This window comes from Tripterygium wilfordii, chromosome 18 (assembly GCF_013401445.1).
Source record: "Tripterygium wilfordii isolate XIE 37 chromosome 18, ASM1340144v1, whole genome shotgun sequence".
Lineage (NCBI taxonomy): Eukaryota > Viridiplantae > Streptophyta > Magnoliopsida > Celastrales > Celastraceae > Tripterygium > Tripterygium wilfordii.
In genome coordinates, this window is record NC_052249.1 from 2,318,199 (window position 1) to 2,344,228 (window position 26,030).

At 34.5% G+C, this 26,030-nt stretch overlaps 1 protein-coding gene and 2 long non-coding RNA genes across 7 annotated transcripts; 2 read left to right on the top strand and 1 right to left on the bottom strand.

Moving 5' to 3' along the window:
* Nucleotides 1-696: 696 nt before the first annotated feature.
* Nucleotides 697-1,656, bottom strand: LOC119984324. The gene has a single exon (XM_038828194.1). It carries the CDS (start codon nt 1,654-1,656, stop codon nt 697-699), a length of 960 nt encoding a protein of 319 aa, XP_038684122.1.
* A 2,112-nt stretch (nt 1,657-3,768) lies between these two features.
* Nucleotides 3,769-9,108, top strand: LOC119984753. 2 transcript variants are annotated; one of them, XR_005464968.1, is made up of 4 exons: nt 3,769-3,875; nt 5,319-5,406; nt 6,740-8,060; nt 8,173-9,108. It is a non-coding gene; the product is annotated as an uncharacterized LOC119984753 (long non-coding RNA). The 2 variants fall into 2 exon arrangements; XR_005464967.1 differs by having other exon boundaries at nt 5,319-8,060.
* Nucleotides 9,109-10,975: 1,867 nt separating this feature from the next.
* Nucleotides 10,976-22,839, top strand: LOC119983606. 4 transcript variants are annotated; one of them, XR_005464662.1, is made up of 4 exons: nt 10,976-13,416; nt 13,641-18,416; nt 19,295-20,897; nt 21,394-22,839. It is a non-coding gene; the product is annotated as an uncharacterized LOC119983606 (long non-coding RNA). The 4 variants fall into 4 exon arrangements; XR_005464664.1 differs by having other exon boundaries at nt 19,295-19,325; nt 19,482-22,839; XR_005464663.1 differs by having other exon boundaries at nt 13,641-14,973; nt 15,063-18,416; nt 19,295-22,839.
* The last annotated feature ends 3,191 nt before the right edge of the window (nt 22,840-26,030 follow it).

The following is a 26,030-nucleotide window of genomic DNA, read 5'->3' on the forward strand; positions in this document are numbered from 1 at the left end:
CTCTACCAAAGCTTTAAACTTCCAGAAGATGTCAGCAACTTCATATTTAAATTTCATGAAATAAATCCAGCACATTCGTGTGTGATCATCAATAAAGGCAATATAAAACTTATTGCCATTCAAAGATGGTGTTTTCTGAGGTCCTCCCACATCTGTATGGATTAACTGCAGCTTCTGTGTAGCCCTCCAAGCCTTGTTTTGTGGAAAAGGTAGCCTAGTCTGCTTTCCATATTGACATGCAACACATGCTAGAAGCTCTTCCTCCAATTCAGGCAGTCCTTCCACCGGATTATTCTTCTTCATGAAAAGTAAGGCAGCATGATGAAAATGCCCCAGTCTCCTATGCCAAAGCACCGCGTTGCTCTCTTATTTGTGTACTGCAGCTTGCTCATCTTCCAATAAATTTAGTGCAAAGCTTTTGTCTTTCTTTGATCATACAGCTTCTTTCCTCAAACAGAATCTTATAGTCTTTTTCTAGTAACTGACCAACACTTAAAAGGTTTTGATCAATATCAGGAACATATAACACATCTGAAATAAGTTTCAAACCTGAGAGGCTTTCAATAGCAACTATCCCTTTGCCTTTTGCTGTAATATATGCCCCATTTCCAATTCTGACTCTGGAAGTGACAGTGCTATCAAATTCCCTGAAGAGCCCTTGATCATTTGTCATGTGGTTTGTACAACCACTATCTATCAGCCAACTTTCCGCAGAACTGCAGCTGGCAAAGCATGATGCCACAAACATTCTTCCTCGGGTGCATGGTCGATAACAGCTTTGGCTTCATCTGGCTGCTGTTGATTCTTGCAGATTCTTTCCACATGTCCTAATTGTCCACATTTGTTACATTTTATATCAGGCCTCCACCAGCACCTTTTTTGTGGAGTCTTCTTGCAGTGAGGACAAGGTGAATAGACTTGAGTGTTGTTATTCCTGCTGCTTGAACTTATTTCAGGCTGCTTGCTGCTGTTTTTGTCTTTATTATTGTTGTAGTGCTGTGACTTGGCTTGAAAAGCACCCTCCATAGATCCTTCTTGTCTCATAAGCCTTCTTTGTTCCTGTGCCTGTAAAGTATTTAAAAGCTCTGCCAAGGTGATGCTTGACAGATCTTTAGTATTTTCTAGTGACGAGATCGTGGCCTCAAACCTTTCAGGAATTGTAACAAGAATTTTTTGAACTATTCTTGAATTTGAAAATTCAGTACCAAGAAGTCTTACCTTGTTAACTATGCTAAGAAGTCTTTCAGCATAGTCTTTTGTAGTTTCTGATTCCTTCATCCTCTGCATTTCGAATTCTCTTATCAGATTTAGAACTTGCATGCCTTTGACTCTTTCATTTCCTTCATACTCCTTCTTCAGAAAATCCCAAATTTCATGTGCTGCTTTCAATGTCATAATTCTGGTGAAGATTGTTGATGAAACAGCTGCAAATAGGGTAGCTCTTGCCTTGGATTTTCTTTGTCTCATCTCCTTTTGATTTTTGATTTGTGCCACAGTTGGATTGTCTGGCAATACAGGAACTTCTTGCTTTTGTTCAACAACCTCCCACAGATCATTAGCCTCAAGATAGGCTTCCATTCTAATAGCCCACATTTGATAATGTGTTCCATCAAACACTGGAGGTGCTATAGCTTTGAATGAAGCTTCTGAATCCATTCTGAGTTGATTGTAGGCTCTTGTGTTTGGTGTAGGACAGATAATGAGTGTTTAGGCTTGCACAACCTTTCAAGTCCCTCAAGAATTTGCTCCGATACCACTTTGTTAGTTTTTGAAAGAAAATAAAAGAGATAAACTGCTGGAACAAGTTTGGTTATAAGACCGCAAAAGCTTGAATTTTATTGAACATCAAAGCATCTCTTTTATACATCAGAATTTTAACAAAAAAGCAAAAAAAATCTGCTGCAACTACTTCCAAAAAAATAGCAAGAGAATAGGTCATAATTAACAGTCACTTTTGACTGTTTTATTTTAGTATGTGTGTGCTGACTTGCAGCACATCTTTAGCCATACTTTAACTAATTCATTTCCAGCATCAGCAATCTACCCTGCAGCTTCTGGGACACGTCATTCAACACTGGGACACGTCATTCAACACTTACAAAATAATTTCAAACTCCAAGAGACCAAGCAAGTCCTCCGGCTTTGAAGAAAATCAGATGGAGATGGATCAAGTTCTCTTGCTTCAAGTATGATATCTCGTATGAAGTGTAGGGGAAAGATGATGTTATTCATGTGAACTTTGTGGAAAGTTGAGTTTGTTAGGGCTTAGTTTGTATTAAAAATACATGGGCTTATTTGAGATTTGAGTATATTTAATAATTTTTTTCAATATTTGAGGGTGGGTCCTAGGCTTACACTAGATTCGCCCCAGACAACGGGTTAGTGGTTGAGATACTTAACTTGACTACGATAACTCTTAGCGCAAGTGGTAGATTGTGAATTCAACCCTAGCATGTGTGATTGCCACTCTGCGTTATCTTCCCGCACTGGGCCTCGACTTATGTTTCAACTGATCCATGAGGGTTGCGAGGTTTTTCATGTGACTCAGGATTTACTAGTCAGTTGTCATGTGAACAGCTGAGTGGATTCCACGTTAAAAAAAATAAAATTAAACATATGCATCATTGTTGCTATAACATGTTATATATTAATGTATATTCCTTTGATCATTTACTTCGCATTTAAAAGAGTTTGGTATATTGTCCTTTTTCATGTGGATCAAAAATCATATTTGTCATTTTGTTAGAAATTAAATAAAAGAACAAAGAAATCATAATATAAATATACTATATATATACACATAGAACTAGACATGAAACTGGACCAGGTTAAACCAGGCTTTAACAGATCTTAGGATTGGCTCGTTGCTTTCATAGTAGACTCGAGCTCTATAGAACCTTAAAAATATATGGACCTGTATGAGAGTGTTGTCAACTGCTGGGAAGTGTTGTGCGGTGCTGTAAGTTATAAAATTGTGGTGCTGTGAGGTGAGTTGGAACGCAAAAACTGTTTGGCGTGTCACAAAAAACTGTGATGCTGTGAGGTGCGCTGCACTTGAACACAGTTGAAACACACTGTCAAACACTATCATGAGCTCATGCTCTGCTCATGAAGCCAAATCCAAACCCAAACCCGAGCCCGAGCCTCTTGAGCCCATTCAATAAGCCCACACAACAAGCAAAAAAAAAAAGAAAAAAGAAGCCTGCAAAGAATTCATCAGTTAGTGTTTCTGGACGAGATTTCTGATGAATAAGAAATTAAGAACATAGAAAGAAGCAGAAACACCAGCCAGCCATTGTTCTGCAACAATTGGTCCATGTCGTCTCACAATTGATGAGGCCCACGGCCCACCAAATAAAAACAATTGGACTTCTTAATCTAAAGTGGGCTTGGGGAGTTGGGCTTTTTGAGTTTTGAGGTTTTAGGGCTTTTGATAGTATATAATAGTATATACAAGACTTCTAAATCGTATATTCGTATGTTAAATATATTTATAGAATTTTTGTATATATACATATATGCATAATGTATCTCAACCAATTAATACCCGTTATTAATATCAAAAATGGAATTTCAAATATTACCCATAACGGTCACTTCTTCTCCTCTCTTTTTTTTTTCTTCCAAAATCACTAGCCTTCACTTTCCTAATTGTGTCTATTAATATAATGGATAGCCGTTATTAATATCAAAATTGGAATTTCAAAATTCAAATATTACGTCTAATATTACGCATTAATACCAATGGTTATCGGTAACGGTCACTTTTTACTCTCTTCTCTTTTTCCTTCCATCCCTGCAATGTCAGGTTGGGAAACCCTTTCTTGTTTGCAGGACCACTTCTCATGCTATCCAGCGGTCAAGGGATTCTGCAGGTTCTTGCATGTGATTTCTATGATTTTGGATTGCTTGCTTATGGTACTTTTTAGTATAATTTGATTCTCTGATGTTATGGTTCAGTTATTTGCTTCTGCAAAACCCACCTCTGATGCGAACACTGTAGTGTAGATGCATTGAAGATGAGATTATCCATATGCTTTTTATTTGTGTTCCAAACAGGGGTTCTGTGCATCAGTTTTCTTCAATTGGGTTTTTGATTCCACTTTCGCCCTAAAATTGGTTACTGCTGATCGATTTTATTCGAAGTTATTTTCTGATCAATTAATGATTTGAATTTGTTGATATTCATTTCTTTTGTGGGTAACGGGACTATAACTTTTTAAGAATTTAAACTTCGTTAAACCATCTAGCACCAAGGTCCTGTTTCCTGCTTGATTTAACCACTTGTAGCTTTGCTCCTTCTTTTTCTTTTGAATTGGTATATGTCTCTTTACTTGTGTCTTAAAATTCAGTTTTTTGTACATTAGTACTCCAGTTGGAGATTTTATTTTGATGAACTTTTTACTTCTTTTTTTTGGGTATTGTGATATGGGTTATAGAATGGAAAACTCAAGTGTCACAAATAGTTATGTTGTCTTTTAATTATGTATACAGCTTTTTTGCATGCTTTCATATCTGATTAAGTTCTCAACATTGGCAACCTTGGGTGCTTCCATTTATCAGCTTGGTTATATGTATAAAGTTTGGTAGAAAATCGTTGTCTAGAGTGGTTTGGGCATATCCAGTTTTCTCAACATTGCCAATATTCTAGTGTGAGAAATAGAGAAAAAGCGAATATGAAATGCGAAGAAGATAAGAGGTAGATCCAAAACCAAAAAAGACACTAATGGAAGTATCAAGAAGAAATATGAACAGGACACAATTAGTGGTGTGTTTGGCTTTAGAGTGGGTTGGAGGGTGAAAGAGAATGTACATAGTGGACTCCTTATAATTCACAATGGATTTATTTAGCCAACCCCACATAGTTGTGGGGAAGGCTTAGATGATGATAATGTGTTAAATATATAAAGATGGTGGTTCTAATTCACCCTTGCCATCATCATCAGCAGCAGCATTGTTGTTGTTACTCTTATAATTATGGACTCTCTCTCTCTGGAATGAAATAGATATAAACTTACCTCCTGGAACTGGAAAGATAGCTTTCACTCGTGGAGGTTCTGCTGCACTTCTGCTTCTGCATATGATGCTTTGGGCTTCACTTCTCATTATGCATTCATAGTATGGATTGTAGGTCATCATTTGGCTGTTTACTGTGTTTTCTGTTATCATCCTTTCTATAAAAGTCTTAGTTTCACATATTTTGGGTTGACTACACGAATCATCAGTTAAAAATTGGTTGGAGTCTACCATTTGTTATGTCTGTCTGTGCATCTTTGTTTTCAAGTTGATATCGTTAACTAAATTGAAACATTATACAGGCTGTGCACATAATCAACGGAAACTGCAAAAATGTTGTAAACATGTCGCAGTCTGAGCAGGTAGACTTATGGCAATATGTGATGAATGGTATGCATGCCCATTGATTAGAATCTTACATAATTGATTCCGCCGTTTAATTATTTTATTCTTGAGTTTAATTTATTTTTGTGTACCAATGCATATGGGTGTTTAGTGATGCTGCTTTATTTTTGTATTTTAGCACTAACTGATGGGTTGTTATACAGTATTCTTACTGAATGATATGACGAGTGTTGATATGTAGTAGCCTATACAAGTGAAAATCTCAGTTTAATTTCTCTTAGTCTCCACAGTTATATGCCATTTTAAATCACATCATGTAATGGTTAAGAAAGCAAAGAAAACCTTGGATTGGGCAGAGAGGAAAGGGTCTTGTGCTAGAGCCTATAAGAATATATATTTAATTTGTGTAGTGTATGTGCATACTCTTTATATAGCTACACAGAGTATTTCCTTCTTCCCTTACAAGAGATGAAATTGAGAATTTATCCTTTGAAGTTTGATCAATCATAAGTGGAAAGTACAGTGTTTGAGTGACTATGAAATATGAATATGCTATGGACTACGAAGTTATATGATTGTTGATTGATTTCCGTCTATAGACTTTTTCTGAAGGCCTTGAGTCCCTTGATTTCTCTCTCTATCTTTTGTTTCTTTTGAAATTGCAAGGTACTTAATGCCAATCGTTGCCGTTTCAAAAAATAAAGTTAGGCAAAGTCTGCCCCTTATTCTCCTAAGTTCTCGTTCTCCAAATTCTGCTAGCCTTTATTAAGTACCTTGCCATTTCATTACCTTTCTATAGGAAGATTGCTTATATGTGTTTGATTACTAAAGCTTGCTTTGGTTGTTAATGCTGTTCTAATCAATGATGCAAGTCAGGAAGCATGTCGCATGGGACCTATACTTAATTTTCTTGCTACTAGAGAATGCTTTGAAAGTTTTTATGAACTACTTTACATCCAAAGATAACATTTGGGATCTTATGCATTTTATGAGGAACTGAATGGCCTTATATATTAGAAGGAATTATGAGGTTTATGTCGGAAAGTAAAGTTTGGAAAAACTTCGTTTTCTGCATTGCAATAATAATTATCAGATTTACCTGTTATGAACTGATGGTACCCTCTATAGTATTTTTTTTGAACATGTTAAGCAAATGGGCATTGCTCCTGATTTTTTGGTGATGAGAAAATACTAATATGCATGCATTACTCGCTGCTTAGACAAACTTTGAGGGTCTAAACTGGCTAATTTAGTTTTTCTTTTCTAGCATCTGATATTGCATGTTGATCTCAACCTTTCAAATGGGGGTATTCATTTTTCATGGGACTTTTGGTGCTTCTCTTGTTCAAATTCCAATGTCAAATACTTAAAACGGCAGGTAATTTGGATGCATTCCTACGCGTATCATCAAAGCTTAAACTTGGGAAATTTGAAGATGAGTACACTGCAAAATACTTTATGTTCACCAAGATCTCGACATGGCCCTGGCAAGGCAGATATGGGTGGACAAATGAAGTCTTGTTAGTGAAATCTACCCTTGATTCTGACACTCCAATACAACTAGAAGTATTATGAAAAATCAGGCTCAGAATGGTAATTGGTAGCTGGAGGAAAACAGAAATTATCCCACATAAGACGCATTTATTTATGTTATGGAGTAAACAAAGCTGCATATGATAAATCTACCATCTGAAAAAGAAAAACAAAGAAGCTTGTGAATACGTGCGAGACACCCCTATAATGTTTTAATTTGTACATATGTTAGTTCATAACATGCATACTGAATTTTCTATCCCCACTTAAAATTCTCATCACTTCACTGAAAGACCAGTTAGATTTTGCGGTTATTTCATTTGTCCTAGATTTGGTGATTTTATTCTTAATCTTACAGTTTCATTGATACTTCAAATGATGGCTGGGACAGGATGCTTCTCATTGAGTTTTTATTTTGCCGTGTTTTGTTTTTTTATCTATTGTAGTATTCTCTTTTCAGGCAGAATTCCAGTTTGCTTATATGTTTGGAGTGTTTACGAGGATTTTGATGATTTTGACGATGTTCCTCAACTTGATACTTTTATGGTCCTTCTCCTAAGAATTTAAATTCCAATGTTTATTTGATTTCAAGTTGGGTTTAGCCATTTTTCATCAAGGCATTCTTTTTCATTTTGAAATGGTATGACTTTTTAAATTTGGTATTCTCCCTTTTTCTGAACAAATGTGTAGATGATGGTGTACATAAGATCAATTTCTTGACTCATTTCATTTTTAGCATCAAGCTGGGTTTTTCCCATTTCATCAAGGCCTTTTTCTGGGTTTAAAATGGTACGACTTTTAATTTGCCTTTGTTTTCTTTTTCTTGATGAGTATAAAGATCAGTATGCTTCTTTCAATTAATTTATTGACTTTTTTCTTAACCAATATCTTGATGTCCATTTCTTACCAAACCATTCGTCAATGGATTGGAGTGAACATGCTCACTACATAGTAACTTAAGCTCAGAAATTGTAAGGGGAACCCAGCAGTGAGCTTTCCATCCAGAGAACCATACGCTAAAGCAACTGGCCAAACCAGCCCTGAAGACACCAATCCTGTATTTCAAGAACTAGCCACTTGCACCTTTTAAAGTGGTCCCACATGAGATTCCTTTTCTAACTCACCAAGCCATACCCACAACACTACGTAGTAGACACATTTTTCAAGTGCGTATTGAGAAAATTGGTCACTGCTAGATTTTCTATTTTATTTCTATTATTGTGGTTGTAAAATCTTGAACAAAATATGTTATTTTTGGTTGATTTTGAATAATGGAAGATCTCTACCTGAATTTCTGGACTTGGGAAGCGAGGCAATCAGAATTTGATTCATGCCATTGCAGCTAACATGCTCTGAATCCTACTTCTGGTACCTCAACTCCCTATGTCTCCTAATTTGATATTTTACTCATCAGTTGATCTTTTATCATCCATGGGTGTTTTGATCTGATTTATACGTTTTGGATTTATTGGTTTAGCCTATGATGAAACCAAAGTCTTCTTGTTATGATTTTGATCCTCTGTTTTGTGGAGTGTTAAAGTTTTTTCAGATCCTAAGAGGTGCTATTTTTGACACCTGTTGTGTCATGATGACAAGCTACATGAGGATTTATGTTGGGAAATTGTTGTTTAACATTCTATTTATCTCTTTTTTGTTATGGTTTATCATGCTGTTTATATACTTTATTTAGTTTTCATATTGCATGTGCAGTTGCTTTTGTCGTTCAAGAGCTCACCAAAGCCAACACTAGCAGTGATGATAAAGAAAAAAAACTTATATTCGAAAAAGTTGGTTCTCAGTATCACAATTCTGACTGCACCATGTACAAACCTTTTTTTCCCTTTGTTTTCAGAGCACCAAATCAAATAACATCTATGTTTTGTACAACTATAATATACCAAAGATATGGTATCAACATAAAAATCTGACAGCACCAGGTACATATTGCCCTTACTCTTCCTTTATTTTTTTTTATGATTCATTATTTTTTCCCTCTTTTATCCATTTTCTTTTTGGTGTAGGGTACCAGGAATTATTCAAATCGGAATTATTTTATTGATGACTGTCTCATAGCATACATGTCATGAAACAGTCATGGTTCAAACATGGGTTCTTCCATTTTCTTCTTGATACTAAGATTATATTAGTTCTGAATTAGATGCATTGAAGATGAGATTATCGATATGCTTTTATTGGTATGCTTTTTATTTGTGTTCCAAAGAGGTGTTATGTGCATCAATTCTCTTCAATTGGGTTTTTGATTCAGCTTTCACTCTAAAATTGGTTACTGCTGATCCATTTTGTTTGTAGTTACTTTCTTATTGATTAATGATTTGAGTTCGTTTATGTAGATGATGGCATACATTAGATCAATTTCTTGACTTATTTCTTTTTTTATGGCACAAATTCTTGACTTATTTCATTTCTAGCATCAATGTGGGTTTTGCCATTTCATCAAGGCATTTGTTCAGTTTGAAATGGTATGACTTTTAATTTGCCTTTGTTTTCTTTTTTTTGATGAGTATATAAAGATCAGTATCCTTGTTTCAATTAATTTCTTGACTTTTTCCTTGACCATTATCTTGATGTCCATTTCTTACCAAATCATTTGGCAATCGACTGGAGTGAATATGCTCCCTACATAGTAACTTAAGCTCAGAAATTGTAAGGGGAACCTACCAGTGAGCTTGCCATCCAGAGGTGCCTACCCCAAAGCAACTGACAAAACCTGCCCTGAAGACACAAATCCTGTATTTCAAGAACTAGCCACCTGCACATTTTAAAGTGGTCCCACGTGATAGTCCTCTTCTAACTCACCAAGCCATAATAATAATTAAGGATCTTGTAACAAAATTTACTAATGCTGGTTTATTTGATTTGTTTATACATGTCCTGCATTGTGGAAGAATCTATAACTGTATTTACAGGACTTGGGAAGAGCCAATTTCCTTGTAATTGCTCTTGGAAACAAGGTGGGTTTAAACCTCTAAGCTGCATTTGGAAGTTGAGATTATATGCTATAGGTGGAGTTTTTCTGAATTCTGACTTGATAATCAAATTTGATTATGTAGTTTTTGGTTCATTGTTTGCTTATACTCATCTCCACATTCAATATTATTTTGATATTGGAGAGTCTAGTTATTTCGTGTAGGGATCTTTTTGAAACTTCTTTTTAGTGTTTGTGTTGGGTGTTATCATAAAAATCATGAAAGCATGGTTGCACGGGCATCTGAAGCATGGGATGAAAAAACATGGAGATTCTGGACTAATTTCAAGGTTACAAGGGTGTCTAAACTTGCTCCAAAATGAGCCCAAAACTATTCTCTGTAGAATCGTATCCACTGATAAACCAACAGTTGGTTGCATCCCGGTTGCTGATGGCAAGAGTGTCTAACCATGGTCCAAAATGAGCCTAGAGCCATTTTCCCGGCAGAATCATATCCACTGAGTAAACCAACAGTTGGTTGCATCCCGGTTTCTAATGGTATGATTTTATGTTTGCATCAGTTACTTTGTTCTTAATATTTTTAATTTTTTGTCCATTACCACATCTAAGAAATACATAATTGGCCTCTATACATACGATGCTATTTGCTAAATATATAATTGGGTTAGCCTGTGATGAAACCAAAGTCTTCTTGTTATGATTTTGATCCTCTGTTTTGTAGAGTGTTAAGTTTTTTCAGATCCTAAGAGGTGCTATTTTTGACACCTGTTGTGTCATGATGACAAGCTACATGAGGATTTATGTTGGGAAATTGTTGTTTAACATTCCATTTATCTCTTTTTTGTTATGGTTTATCATGCTGTTTATTTAGTTTTCATATTGCGTGTGCAGTTGCTTTTATCGTTCAAGAGCTCACCAAAGCCAACACTAGCAGTGATGATAAAGAAAAAAAACTTATATTCAAAAACGTTGGTTCTCACTATCACAATTCTGACTGCACCATGTACATACCTTTTTTTCCCTTTGTTTTCAGAGCACCAAATCAAATAACATCTATGTTTTGTACAACTATAATATACCAAAGATATGGTATCGGCATAAAAATCTGACAGCACCAGGTACATATTCCCTTACTCTTCCTTTATTTTTTTTATGATTCATTATTTTTTCCCTCTTTTATCCATTTTCTTTTTGGTGGTAGGGTACCAGGAATTATTCAAATCGGAATTATTTTATTGATGACTGTCTCATAGCATACATGTCATGAACTCATGATTCTTTTCTGAAAGCAGAAAAGAAGATTCTTTGCAAAACTATTTATGCAAGCTGTGGTAGCATTCTATATAATAAATGTATAACTTCATCAGGAACAGGAACAGAGGTACATGTTTCCTGACTCCTTTCAGTTCTTCACTTATCCTATTGCATTTGTTTTTGAATTTTTCCATTTTGGTGTGTTAATCCATATGAACTACTAGAATTTTTCTAACAGTCTGTAACCATAGAGATGAAGCAAATATATTTTTGCACAACTAATTTACAAAAGCTGTAGTGAAGGGACAATAGTAGTAAGTCTAATTTTGTTCTCATGTTGACACAATCTATTATTTAGAAGGTTAAAGGTTCTCTCATTGAGTTTATTCTTTTTAAATCCTCAAAAATTGGTTGTATCTAGCATTATGTAATTTTTGCTTGTCATCCTTACAAATGCAACTTCAAGAAAGACTTCTGGTTTGCTTTACTGCTCATTACGGCATCTTGATGGGATATTAAAGGTACCTCTTTGGTTCTCGTTTAGAAACTATTTTTCTTCCATTCCTGCAATGCAATGTTAGGAAATATTTTCTTGTTTGCAGGACTACTTCTCATGCTATCCAGAGATCAAGGTATTCACATACTTGACTTCTATAGTTTTGGTCCTTTTGGATTGCTTGTTTATGGTACTTTTTAATATAATTTGATTCTCTGTTGTTACGGTTCAGTTATTTGTTTCTGCAAAACTCACCTATGATGCGAACACTGCAGTGCCGTTACAAACTCTTTTTTTGCAATCCTTGAAATGCGAAGTAAAGCATCTACACGGTTTCCTTTATTGAATATAGTTGGTGATTCATCGGTCTAGCGATCCTGCAAAATGTGTTTGTTTGTTTACTTTTTCATTTTTTTTGTTACTAAAACCAGTACTTACAACACTGAGTTAGCCGCGTATTTCAGATCGACTAATAAAATATGATTAAGTAGTTTTGATACAGTAATTTCATCCTGTGAAACCAACTCTACTTGCACTGGATTACTTGCAAGATGTGGTGTTGCTCTAAGAGATTGAGATGGTTCAAACATGGGTTCTTTCATTTTCTTCTTGATACTAAGATTATATTAGTTCTGAATTAGATGCATTGAAGATGAGATTATCGATATGCTTTTATTGGTATGCTTTTTATTTGTGTTCCAAAGAGGTGTTATGTGCGTCAATTCTCTTCAATTGGGTTTTTGATTCAGCTTTCACTCTAAAATTGGTTACTGCTGATCCATTTTGTTTGAAGTTACTTTCTTATTGATTAATGATTTGAGTTCGTTTATGTAGATGATGGCATACATTAGATCAATTTCTTGACTTATCTCTTTTTTTATGGCACAAATTCTTGACTTATTTCATTTCTAGCATCAAGCTGGGTTTTGCCATTTCATCGAGGCCTTTTTTCAGTTTGAAATGGTATGACTTTTAATTTGCCTTTGTTTTCTTTTTCTTGATGAGTATATAAAGATCAGTATCCTTGTTTCAATTAATTTCTTGACTTTTTCCTTGACCATTATCTTGATGTCCATTTCTTACCAAATCATTTGGCAATCGACTGGAGTGAATATGCTCCCTACATAGTAACTTAAGCTCAGAAATTGTAAGGGGAACCTACCAGTGAGCTTGCCATCCAGAGGTGCCTACCCCAAAGCAACTGACAAAACCTGCCCTGAAGACACAAATCCTGTATTTCAAGAACTAGCCACCTGCACATTTTAAAGTGGTCCCACGTGATAGTCCTCTTCTAACTCACCAAGCCATACTCACAACATTGTGTAATAGGCACATTTTTCAGGTGCGTATTGAGAAAATTGGTCACTGCTAGATTTTCTATTTTATTTCTGTTATTGTGGTTGTAAGGATTTTGAACAAAATATGTTATTGCTGGTTCATTTTGAGTTGTGGATGATCTCTACCTGAATTTACTGGACTTGGGAAGTACCTACCTAAAGCAACTAGCCAAGACTTTCAACTTGAATAAGACACAAATGGTGGCTTTCAAAAACAAAGCCACATGTCCCCTGTTAAATTGTTCTTGCATGAGATCCGTCTTCTAGTCGGCAAGCCAAACCCACAAACACATTTTTCAGGTGCGTATTGAGAAAATTGGTTACTAATGGTTTTTCTATTTCATAATACTTAAGGATCTTGTAACAAAATTTGCTAATGCTGGTTTATTTGATTTGTTTATACATGTCCTGCATTGTGGAAGAATCTATAACTGTATTTACGGGACTTGGGAAGAGCCAATTTCCTTGTAATTGCTCTTGGAAACATGGTGGGTATAAACCTCTAAGCTGCATTTGAAAGTTGAGATTATATGCTATAGGTGGAGTTTTTCTAACTTGATAATCAAATTTGATTATGTAGTTTTTGGTTCATTGTTTGCTTATACTCAGCTCCACATTCAATATTATTTTGATATTGGAGAGTCTAGTTATTTCGTGTAGGGATCTTTTTGAAACTTGCTCCAAAATGAGCCCAAAACTATTTTCTCTGCAGAATCATATCCACTGATAAACCAACAGTTGGTTGCATCCCGGTTGCCGATGGCAAGAGTGTCTAAACATGGTCCATAATAAGCCTAGAGCCATTTTCTCGGCCGAATCATATCCACTGAGTAAACCAACAGTTGGTTGCATCCCGGTTTCTAATGGTATGATTTTATGTTTTTGTTCTTACTATTTTTAATTTTTTGTTCATTACCACATCTAAGAAATACATAATTGGCCTCTATACATAAGATGCCATTTGCTAAATGGAAAGTTCAAAGATATTGTAAACTTGAAAACAATGTTATACTTTGCCAGCAATTGGGAGGTGTTCCACTTACATTCTCTATACAAAGTCCTTACCTCCATCTGAAGCTTCAGATTCAAAGAAGGGAAATTGTTATATTTATCTTAAGCATTGCACAACGTATACAGAAACAACTTTGTGCACCTTGTATTCCTTTCTTTTCTATTATGGTTCATTCCGTTAATTTTTTTATCCATTTTGTTTTGGGTGGGAGGGTGGCAAAACTAATATTCAATTGGGACTTGAGTTTAGATTCTGGTTGCAGTTTCCATTAGACGCTTCTTCAATTGGCGGCAAATGACGCACATGCTCCAGATCCTATGCCTGGGTAGCTCAACTACCTATGTCTTCCAATTTGATATAAAATATGAAAATCTTCTTCAATTTATCTAGATTTTGCTCATCAATAGATATTTTAGCATCTTTGGGCGTTTTTATCTTATTTTCAATCATTTTTCTAAATCAAATTCTAGGATATGTTACCTTTATCCTCATTATACTATGAACACTTCTTGTTATAACTTTGATTATCTGTTTATGGATTGCTTGCGTCTAGTTATCTAAACTGTGTAGAACTTTTATGAGCCATCTTGTGTTAGATCTATGATCTTGGTGTTATAGAATGGCAAGAATTATAGCATATTCATTGGTTTTGTCATGGATTTGGGAGTTAATTGGATTATTAGAATGTTTTTATTGAAATCTGGCCACATAAAGACTCTACAATCGGTTCAAGACACCCCTCTCAAGTTAAGTGTAATTCTTTGCAAATGCATGTTATGATAATTGGTGCGTAATTTTCCCCCTGTAGCCCCCTGTAGATAACTAGGAAAGCATTTGTAGTTTTTTGCATATGCATTTTATGCTCATGAGTATGTACATGATAAAATTATTGTCTCCGTAAACAAATGATCATTTCTTGCTCATTAGATACCATATGCCATGAATTTTGAAGTATAGGAGAAATTTTTGTGGAGTGTAAAGTCTTCCAGATCCTACTTGGTGCTACTAGAATTCCCTTTCTCTTGCATGAAGGGTAAGATAAACTTATTGCTCTCACTCTTTCCTTTGCACTTTTTCCTGATTCATTCTCTTCTTTAATGTATCTTTTTTGTTTGTGCACAGTGAAAAGAGCTAATCAAAGTTAAATAACTGTATAGAGAATTGTCCCATGTCAGTACATGTGTAGTTCTTGTCTGAAATTATAAAATGAAACATATATACTATTTGGTACTTTGGATGACGAATCTGACTGGACCAGGTACTCATTTCTTGACTCTATTTCTTATTTCTCTTCTTCTATTGCATTCATTCTTTTTATTTTGTCCTGTTAATCCCTTGCATTCTTGTCCAAAAAATTATGTTCCATAAGGTACATACTGCCCCTACATTTTTCTTTTCTTTTCTCTTCTTCTACTTCATTCATTCATTTTTTTCTCTTTTTTTTTATGTTAATATATTTGAATAGTTGTATGTAGAATATGGTTGTTATACTTCTGGTTGTCCTACAATACGATTAATGAAGCCCAATTTGATGCAGTTCATCCCTATGTCATTGTGAATCAACACTCAAATATGCAACTCTTAACAAATACAACAACTACACATCAAAAAGACAAAGGAAAACAAAATAGAATCAACAAACTGAAGTAATTTTTTTAACACAAACAATTGACCAAAGTATTATATACAAGTTAAAACACAAATTATTTGTAGACAACCTAATAACAACAAAACCCACCAAAATCTCAACATTAACCAAATCAACAACCAATAACAATCCACAAGAAGAATCACTTCCCTTAACAAGTGCAGTCTCACATTCATCTTCACATTGGTAATGTCTGCACTCTAAATTTACTCTTCATGCGTATATATCGATTTTTTGAATTAACTATTAACTTATTTTGTGTGTATGTTTGTTGGTTGCGTGTTGCTTTGGATGGTTGATTCTGTGAAGCTTTTAATTGGGCTCTACTTGTCGAATGTTTCTTTATGAATTAATTTGTTCCTCTTTTTATGGTTTGTTCAATTCTATTTTTTTTCTCTCCGTCCATTGTTATTTAAGGGGTGGCGCTGTTTCTACTAATCCAATTTAATTGTCCTTATATACTTATCATAGCCATGGACACATGTTGCCCTTGCATTTTTTCCCTCTGCTTTAGGGCAATGAAATAAACTAGAATCTAACAACACCAGGTACTTTTCTGGTATATGCATTTATTTTTTCTTTGTTAACCATTTCATTTGTTTATACAGAATTTCCCATAGCATACATGACATAGTCCTGTCTGAATGGAAATGAGCTAAATTAGGTAATATAGAAGCTGTAACTCTGTAAGGTACATATTTCCTTCTCAGGATTTACATCTTTTATTTTGTTTTCGTATTTCTCATAAATATGATTGTGGCTTCTGTTCTTCAAGGGATTTAGTAGATTCAAGTGCGCAAGTATCTCATATTCTCATAGTAAGTGAAAAACTGAAAATCTTCAAACTTTTATCTCGATTTTGCTCATAACTTTGATTTTCTGTTTTTTTTACTGCTTTGTCCTTTTTTTATGGATTGCTTGCATCTAGTTATCTTGGTGTTATAGAATGACAAGTATTATAGCATAAACATTGGTTTTGACATGGATTCGGTAGTTAACTCTGTTAGATTATTAAAACTTTTTATTGAAATCTGGCCACTTAAAGACTACAATTGGTTCAAGACCTCTCAAGCGAAGTATAATTTTTTGAAGATGTATCTTATGCTAATTAGGCCGTTGTTTTTTCGCTGGAGATAATTACGAAAGCATTTATAGTTTTCGTATATGCATAAATCTCATGAATGTGTACAAGATAAAACTGTTGTCTCAACTCTCAATCAACAAATTATTATTTTTTTGCTCATTAGATACCATATGCCATGAATTTGAAGTATAGGAGAAATTTTTGTGGAGTGTAAAGTCTCCCAAATCCTACTTGGTGCTAGTAGTATTCCCTTTTCCTCTTGCATGAAGGGTAAGAGAAACTTATTGCCCTCACTCTTTCCTTTGCACTTTTTTTCTGATTCATTCTTTTCTTTAATGTTTCTTTTTTGTTTGTGCGCAATGAAAAGAGCTAATCAAAGTTAAATAACAGTATAGAGACATGTGTAGTTCTTGTCTGAAATTATAAAAATGAAGCAGATATACTATTTAGTACTGTGGATGACGAATCTTATTGCTCCAGCTACTTATTTCTTGACTCTATTTCTTATTTCTCTTGTTAATAACATTCATTCCTTCTATTATATCCATTTTGGTGCTAAAACTCAATTGAACTGTATAGAGAGAGTTGTCCTACACTCCTATTAGCCTTCTTGTCCAAAAAATTGTGTTGCACAAGGTACATACTACCCCTACATTTTTTTCCCTTTCTTTTCTCTTCCTCTTCTACTTCTTCTTCTATTTCAATCATTCTTTGTTTATATCTTTTTAATGTTAATATATTTGAATTGTTGTATACAGAATATGATTGTTGTACTTCTTGTTGTCCTACAATACAAGCAATGAAGCACAATTTGATGCAATTCAACCCTATGTTATCGTGAATCAACACTCAAAGATACATCTCTTAACAAATACAACCATACATCAAAAACACAAAAGAAAACATAATAGAACCAAAAAACTGAACTAATTTAACTCAAGCAATGGACCAAACACTTGAACAAATCCTTTTCAAATATCAGATACAAGATAAAACACAAATTACTATTCATTGACAACCTAATAACAACAAAACCTATGAAAATATCAACATTAACCAAATAAACAACCAATAACAATCCACAAGAAGAATCACTTACCTTGACAAGTGTAGGCTTGCATTCGTCATCACATTGGCGATGTCTACACTCTTTACTCTTCATACATATATATCAATTTTTTGAACTAACTATTAACTTATTTTGTGTGTATGTTTGTTGGTTGCATGTAGCTTTGGATGGTCGAATGTTTCTTTATAAATTAATTTGTTCCTATTTTTTATGGTTTGTTCAATTCCTTTTTTTTTTTTATCTGCATCCATTGCTATTTAGGGGGTGACGAGCATGTTTCTGCTAATCCAATTTAATTGTCCATAATATACTTATCATAGCCATAGACACATATTGCCCTTGCGTTTTTTCCCTCTGCTTCAGGGCAATGAAATAAACTAGAATCTAACAACACCAGATACTTTTTTGATATATGCATTTATTTTTGTTCGTTATCCATTTCAATTTTTATATACTAGCTATGACTCTGTCAGGTGCATATTTCCTTCTCAGGATTTATATCTTTTATTTTCTTTTTCTATTTCTCATAAATGCGATTGTGGCTTGTGTTCTTCAAGAAGGGAGTCAGTAGACTCAATGCTATCATTGGCAATAAAGAAGCTTTCATGACTATAATACCAAAAAACTAATATGCAAAAGCTCTATTACTCAACATAACTACTCCGACTGCACCAGGTACATATTTCCTTTACCCTATTCCCTTTGTTTTCGAAGGACTGAATCAAATAGATATTTTGCAAAACCAATATACAAAAGTTTTGGTATGTAATTGATAGAATACCACATCGAAAGATGTGGGCATGAGGGTGTTGTTTATAGGGGGAGGTATGGGCCTTCCTCATAACCCAAGGTTTTCTAGTGTGGGCTGCCATGGAAGGGCCTGTCCAGGGGACAGAAGGTCCATGGTGGTCTGGGCTGGGGGCCTTGGGTACAGCCGGCCCATATGGGTGGGAGTCGGTTGGGCCTTGGGTGTTGAGCGTGTATGGGCACGACTCTATCAAATGGTATCGGAGCATCGTCGATCCTCCCCTTTGGGCTGCCCCTGCGGAGTGGCCGGCCATGGAAGTGCCTGTCGAAAGGTCGACAGAAGGTCCATAGTGCTCGACCAACGTGGGCGTTGGTCTCAAAGGGGGCGGTATTGATAGAATACCACATCGAAAGATGTGGGCATGAGGGTGTTGTTTATAGGGGGGAGGTATGGGCCTTCCTCATAACCCAAGGTTTTCTAGTGTGGGCTGCCATGGAAGGGCCTGTCCAGGGGACAGAAGGTCCATGGTGGTCTGGGCTGGGGGCCTTGGGTACAGCCGGCCCATATGGGTGGGTGTCGGTTGGGCCTTGGGTGTTGAGCGTGTATGGGCACGACTCTATCAGTAATATGAGAACACCAGGTACATATTGTCCTCATTTTTTTTCCTTTGCATTTCTTTTGATTTTTTCTTTTTTCTTTTTGTTGTCCCATTGCAACCATGTCATAGTTCTTATTTGAAATTAGCAAAATGAAACAAAAAAATTTATTTTTAAAACTATAATACAAGCTTGTTGACCTGTGCTAGGTACTTTGGATAACAATTTGGATTGCACGAGGTACGTATTTCTTGACTCCATTTCTTGTTTATCTTCTTCTATTACATTCATTTTTTTCCTTCTATCCATTTCGTACTTGAATCTGGTTGAACTTTATATGTAGAATTGTTGTATTATATACCTAACTTCTTGTCCAAAAAACTTGTATTGCACAAGGTACATCGCCCTTCATTTTTCCCTATATTTTCTCGCAATGAGTGGGGGTCGAGGAAATACAGGATGTATGCAAACCTTATATGGAGGAGAGGTTGTTTCCAGTTCTTATGGTAATCCAGTTGAATTTTTCATATATTTGTTGTTACTTCTTGTTGTCCTATAATACGAGCAATGAAGCTCACTTTGATGCAATCTAAAATGGAGCCATAATGATCCACCCAATAAAAAATACAACTATTAACAAATAACAAGCAGCTATACGTAAAAACACAAAATATTGGATACAAGTTACAACACAAATAACAATTTATCTGGACAACGACCCAATTACAACAAAGCTCAAGAAAATCTTAACATAAACCAAATCATCAACCAATAATAATCCACAAGGAGAACCTCTCTTCCCTAGACAATTGTTGGCTCACATTCTTTCTTCGGATTGGCAATGTCAGCACTCTTTTTCCCTATAGATATATATCGTTTTTTGAAATAATTTTTAACTGATTTTGAGTGCTTGTGTGTGTTTGTTGCTGGTTGCATGTAGCTTAGATAGTTGATTTTGTGAAGTTTTTCCTTTGGGCTTGTAATGCTCACGTTCGAATTAGTTTGTTTTGTAAGCTACCTTATTGCACATTGATTCTTGCTTGTTTTGGATTGGGTTAGTTTAGTTTAGATTAAAAATGCTGGTCGAAAGCTTCAAATTAAATGATTATCTATGCAAATGCCCTTACCTCTGTTGGAAAGCTTTCATATTCAAAGAAGAGAGTTGTCATTGTTCTCGTCAGTATTATGCAATGACAGGCATAGCACAGGAACAAGTCATACGCACATTTCCCTTATTCTGATTCCTTTCTTTCCTCTCCTTCTAGTTTGTTCATTTTTTTTTTCTGAGTCCATTGCTGTTTACTTTGGGTGGGTGGAAGGCAGATTTTGCTAGACCTATCATAGCAATGGACACAACATAGTGCCTCTTACTTTTTCTCCTTTGTTTCAGAGCAATAAAATAAATTAGATATTTTGCAAACTAATATACAAGAGTTCAACAACACCATGTATTTTTTATGGTTCATGCTTCTTTCTTTTCTTCTTTTCTTCTCTTTTTCATTTTTTCTTTCTTTTCTTTTTCATTTTTTCTGTTATCCATTTTCAAATGTCATATGGAGAATTTCTCATAGCGTGCAACTCATGGTCCTTATCTGAATGGAAATGTGCTAAATGAGCTGTGCTAGGACCCTGACAGGTAATATTTCCTTCTCAAGCTTTATAACTTATATTTTGTTTTCACATCTCGTGTAAATAATACGTTTATTCAGTTCTTTAAGGGGTCACCAAAGTCAATGCTAGTGCCTAGTAGTATGGAACAAGAACTAATATACACAAACTCTAATACTCAGCAAAACTGCTGAACTGCACCAGGTACATATTCTTCTCACTGTTTTATCCTTTGTTTTTGGAGGACTGAATCACATAGACAATTCAAAAAAAAAATATACAAAGCTTTCGTACTCATTCTTTCTTTTGCATTTCTTTTGATCATTCTCTTCTTCTTCTTTTTTTTCCTTTTTTTGTATGGTAGCAAGACCTATTCAAAGTTAAATTTTTACATATAGATTTTTCCCTTTGTTTTCGAATGACTGAATCAAATAGATGTTTTGCAAAACCAATATACAAAAGTTTTGGTATTCAATCTGAAAACACCATGTGCATATTGCCCTCATTATTTTTCCTTTGCATATCTTTTGATTCTTTCTTTTTTCTTTTTGTTTGTATTGTAGTAATAGCTAATCAAAGTAATTATTATATAGAGAGTGCTCCCATTGCAAACATGTCATACTTCTTATTTGAAAGTAGCAAAATGAAACAAGAAATTTTATTTTTAAAACTATAATACAAGCTTGTGGACCTGTGCTAGGTACTTTGGAGTTTGGATAGCAATTTGGATTGCACAAGGTGCGTATTTCTCGACTCCATTTCTTGTTTCTCTTCTTCTATGACAATCATTCTTTTTCTTCTATCCATTTCGTACTTGAATCCAGTTGAACTATATATGTAGAGTTGTCGACCTAACTTCTTGTCCAAAAAACATTGTATGGCATAAGGTACATCGCCCTTCATTTTCCCCTATATTTTCTCTTCTATTTCTTATGGTAATAAAAAACCTTTTGTGCACAAGTATCTTGTAGTGAGTAAGGATCGAGGATATACAAGATGTACGCAGACCTTATATGGGGAGGCTGTTTCTGGTTCTTATGGTAATCCAGTTGAATTTTTCGTACATTTGTTGTACTTCTTCTTGTCCTATAATACGAGCAATGAAGCTCATTTTGATGCAATCCAAACTGGAGTCATAATGATCCACTCAATCAAAAATACAACTATTTACAAATTACAACAAGCTATACATCAAAACACAACGGAAAACATAATTATACCAAGTAATTGAATTAATTTTTTATCACAAGCATTTGACCAAACTTTTCAACCAAACCTCCACAAATATCAGATACAAGTTGCAACACAAATGACAATTTAGCTGGACAACAACCCAATTACAACAAAGCTCAAGAAAATCTCAACATTAACCAAATCATCAACCAATAACAATCCACAAGGAAAAACCTTTCTTCCCTAGACAATTGTTGGCTCACATTCTTCCTTTGGATTGGAAACATCAGCACTCTTTTTCCTTATAGATATATATCGATTTTTTGAACTAATTCTTAAATGATTTTGTGTGTTTGTTGGTTGCATGTAGCTTGGATAGTTAATTTTGTGAAGTTTTTCCTTTGGGTTTGTAATGTTCATGTTCAAATTAGTTTGTTTTGCTTTATTGCACATTGATTCTTGTTTGTTTTGGGTTAGTTTTGTTTATATTAAAAATGCTTTTCGAAAGTTTCAAAGTATGATTCTATTGGAAAGCTTTCATATTTAAAGAAGAGAGTTGTCGTTGTTCTCGTCAGTATTATGCAATGACAGGCAGAGCACAGAACGAGAACAACGACACATTTCCCTTATTCTTATTCCTTTCTTTCCTCTTCTGCTAGTGTGTTCAATTTCAGTTTTTTCTGTGTCCATTGTTGTTTACTTTAGGTGGGTGGAAGGCGGGTTTTGCTAGACCCATCTCGTCAGTATTATGCGATGACAGGCAGAGCAGAGGAACAAGTTCCGACACCATACGCACGTTTCCCTCACTCCTTTCCTCTTCTTGTTTGTTCAATTTATGTTTTTTCTGTGTCCATTGTTGTTTACTTTAGGTGGGTGGAAGGCAAGTTATGCTAGACCTATCATAGCAATGGAAATAACATAGTGCCCCTTACATTTTCTTCTTTGTTTTCAGAGCAATGAAATAAATAGATATTGATAAGTGCCAAAAATATACACTTTTAATAATGAATTATTAAGGCATTTGTCACATAATTAGGGTTTAAAGTGATTATTACACCACTAAAATGTAAATATCATTTTCACTCACTTTGTATTTATTTTTATATTTTCAGGCCCAATTCATACCAACCAATGTTCAACATTTGCTAGCTCATTTCATGAAGACCCCATATGCTTGTGTCCACTACCATCTTGATCAAATTCTTGATTATCATTTGAAAGCCCACCACATGATTTGTCAAAATCATTTGACATCATTCCATGCATCACCATCATTATAGTACAAATTGGACATTCAATGATGGTGACTCCACTTAAATGCAATGATGGAGATTCCACTTAAATGCAATGATGGTGACTCCACTTATTTTGTCATGGTTGGCCATTCAACGAATGGATAGCTCCTAATTTCCTATAAATAGAGAGCTAGGGGAAGAGAAGAAGAGATGGAAGGAGGAGAGAAGAAGAGATTGAAGGAGGAGAGAAAGAGGCAAAAGGAGAAGAAGAATTAGAGAGTGAGTTCTTGAGTTTTTATTTTCTCTTTTACAACAATTCTCTCACATATTCTTTCTAGAATTTTGTGAGATTAATTGTTGGTTTTGTAAATCTAGTATGAGGAACTAATCCTCTTACTAGGGTGATGATGGATCCACTCTATTGTATCTAAATAAATTTGGTTTGATTAATTATTAGTTTATTTATGTTATGTCAAGTGTTAATTAGCTATTCTTTATTGATAATTAAATCTTGATGCTTAGCTATCATCTAGGTTTGATTACCATGATGCAAATTGAGGCAAATGCCCATGTCCAATTTGAGACAAGCTTCTTGCAATTAATACCGGAGTTACCTAGACATAAATGCCATATGCTAAGATCTTTGTGATCACTACATAAGTTACCATAAATCCTAATGCATTCTTGATTGTCTTAGCCAATCCAAATGCTCATGGTTGGTTGCAATTAAGAATAGGCGTGGTAAGTCAGATGCTTATGACTATTACATAAATTAGGGGACTTGATCTTTGACATGCATGAATGAAATGATAATTGTCGACTAAATAATTTAAATACAATAGAGTTGGTGAATTCGGATCCCTAGTGTTTGTTTATTTGTGTTAATCCTTATTTATTTTGTTTCCATTGATAATTACAAAGAGTTGGAATTGCAGATATTTAATATTCAGTCCCTGTGGGTACGACACTCGTATTTGCCACTTCTATACTACAATTGATTCGTGCACTTGCGAGTATAATTTGGGTTTGGAATCGCTATACTTTTAACAGGTCATAAACCCCACATCAGATATCTTGCAAAACTAATATGCAAGAGTCCAACAACACCTGGTACTTTTTTCTAGTTCATGCTTCTTTCTCTTCTTTTCCTTTTCATTATTTCTTTCTTTTTCATATATTTGGTTATCCATTTTCAAATGTCATATGGAGAATTTCTCATAGCATGCAAATCATAGTCCTTGTCCGAATGGAAATGTGCTAAATGAGCTGACAGGTAATATTTCCTTCTCAAAGCTTTATAACTTATATATTTTGTTTTTCACATTTCGTGTAAATATGTTTGTGGGTTCAGTTCTTTTAAGGGGTCACCAAAGTTAATGCTAGTAGTATGGAACAAGAACTATAATTTTGTGTTGGTGTGCTGGTTGGTTGCATGTAGCTTTGGATGGTTGATTTTGTGAAGCTTTTCTTGTGTGCTCTATTCTTTTCTTTTAATGTTTCTGTTTGAATAAATCCAGTTGGCTTTATTCCTTTTTGTCTATTATATTCTGATTTTTTTCTTTCTTTATTGTCATCCCATTTCTTCTTCTTCTTTTTTCTTTAATTTTATTTGGCTTTATGATCTTCTTCTACTCTTTATCTATTTTTGTCTTTGCAAATTGGCCAAATCGAGCCATATTTTACTTCAATCATATATCATTGGTAATTTTTTTTGGCTAGGGGCAGTTGACTCATTCAAAAAATTATTTATTAATGTTATAGCATATTGTACCTATATTTTATTATCCCTATTTTGCTCTGGTTTTCTCTCTATTCGTAAATTGCTTAGCTTTTTTTGTCTTTTCATTTATTGTTTTGTTGAAATTTTGCCTAAACTAATCATTATCTACTAATCTACTTTGATTACGTATTATGTCAGCATTTATTTGACTTTACTAATTTTCATATTATATATATATATATATAGACACACACACACACAAGTTATATATCCCGTGCTTTGCAAGGGTTTAGGTTCAAATTTTATGCATATATATATAAAGACATAACTAAATTTATGAATTGATAGTGATAGATGTGATTTTAGGGGTTAAATATTTATATTGAGTGTGAAGAAAAAAATTTAAATGAAGCTTAGATTTTAGAAAAATAAAAGAATACTATGTTATTTTCATGATTTTTGTGTTTTACAATTCTTTTAAGTGATTTGAATAATGAAAAAGTAATTACTCCAAGATTTGTGTGACATTATGAAAAAAAAAAAACATATGTACAATTTCATTATAAAGAACGATGTTTAGAACGTGAACTTGCGCCATTGATTGGATGACACGGATGGTATATATTTATAAAGAATACATATATTTAGAATGTATCTATAAATTAAGGTCATGTTTGGTATCTCTCTTTTTTTTTTCTTTTTTTTTTATCTTTTGTTTTGGTTTCCAAAAAATATAAAATAAAATAAAAAGTGTTTCTATTTTTTGCTTTGGTATTTATGAAAACTTACAAAAAGTTTTCAAAATTTTTAAAACTGAAAAAAAGGTTTGCAAAATTTTTTAAAATACCCCACATACGACAAACAGACTCTCTCTTGCACGAGATGCATGTTGACCATTCTCTCATTTTTCTCACTCTAGGGCTCATATTTAGGCCTCGGTATCAAACCGGGCCGGAAATTTAGGACCCAAGCTTGGATTGACCATTCGGACTTCTGACCGAGCCTGGGTTGGGCTTGTGACAAAAATGGCAACCCAAATCCGGCCTAGGCCAAGATAAATAGAACTTATGAGACGGGCTTCGGGCCCTGGCTTGGGACAGGTTCAGGCCCGGGCCAGTCCTGGTCCAGGCCCAAATCAAGATTAATCTTACCCATAATTTTTTAGTTTATATTAATATTAGCTTTACGAATAATTTTTGTGGGTCAGTT

Excerpts from the sequence above, each read along its gene's own strand:
- LOC119984324 (XM_038828194.1), bottom strand. The coding sequence starts at position 1,656 with ATGGATTCAGAAGCTTCATTCAAAGCTATAGCACCTCCAGTGTTTGAT.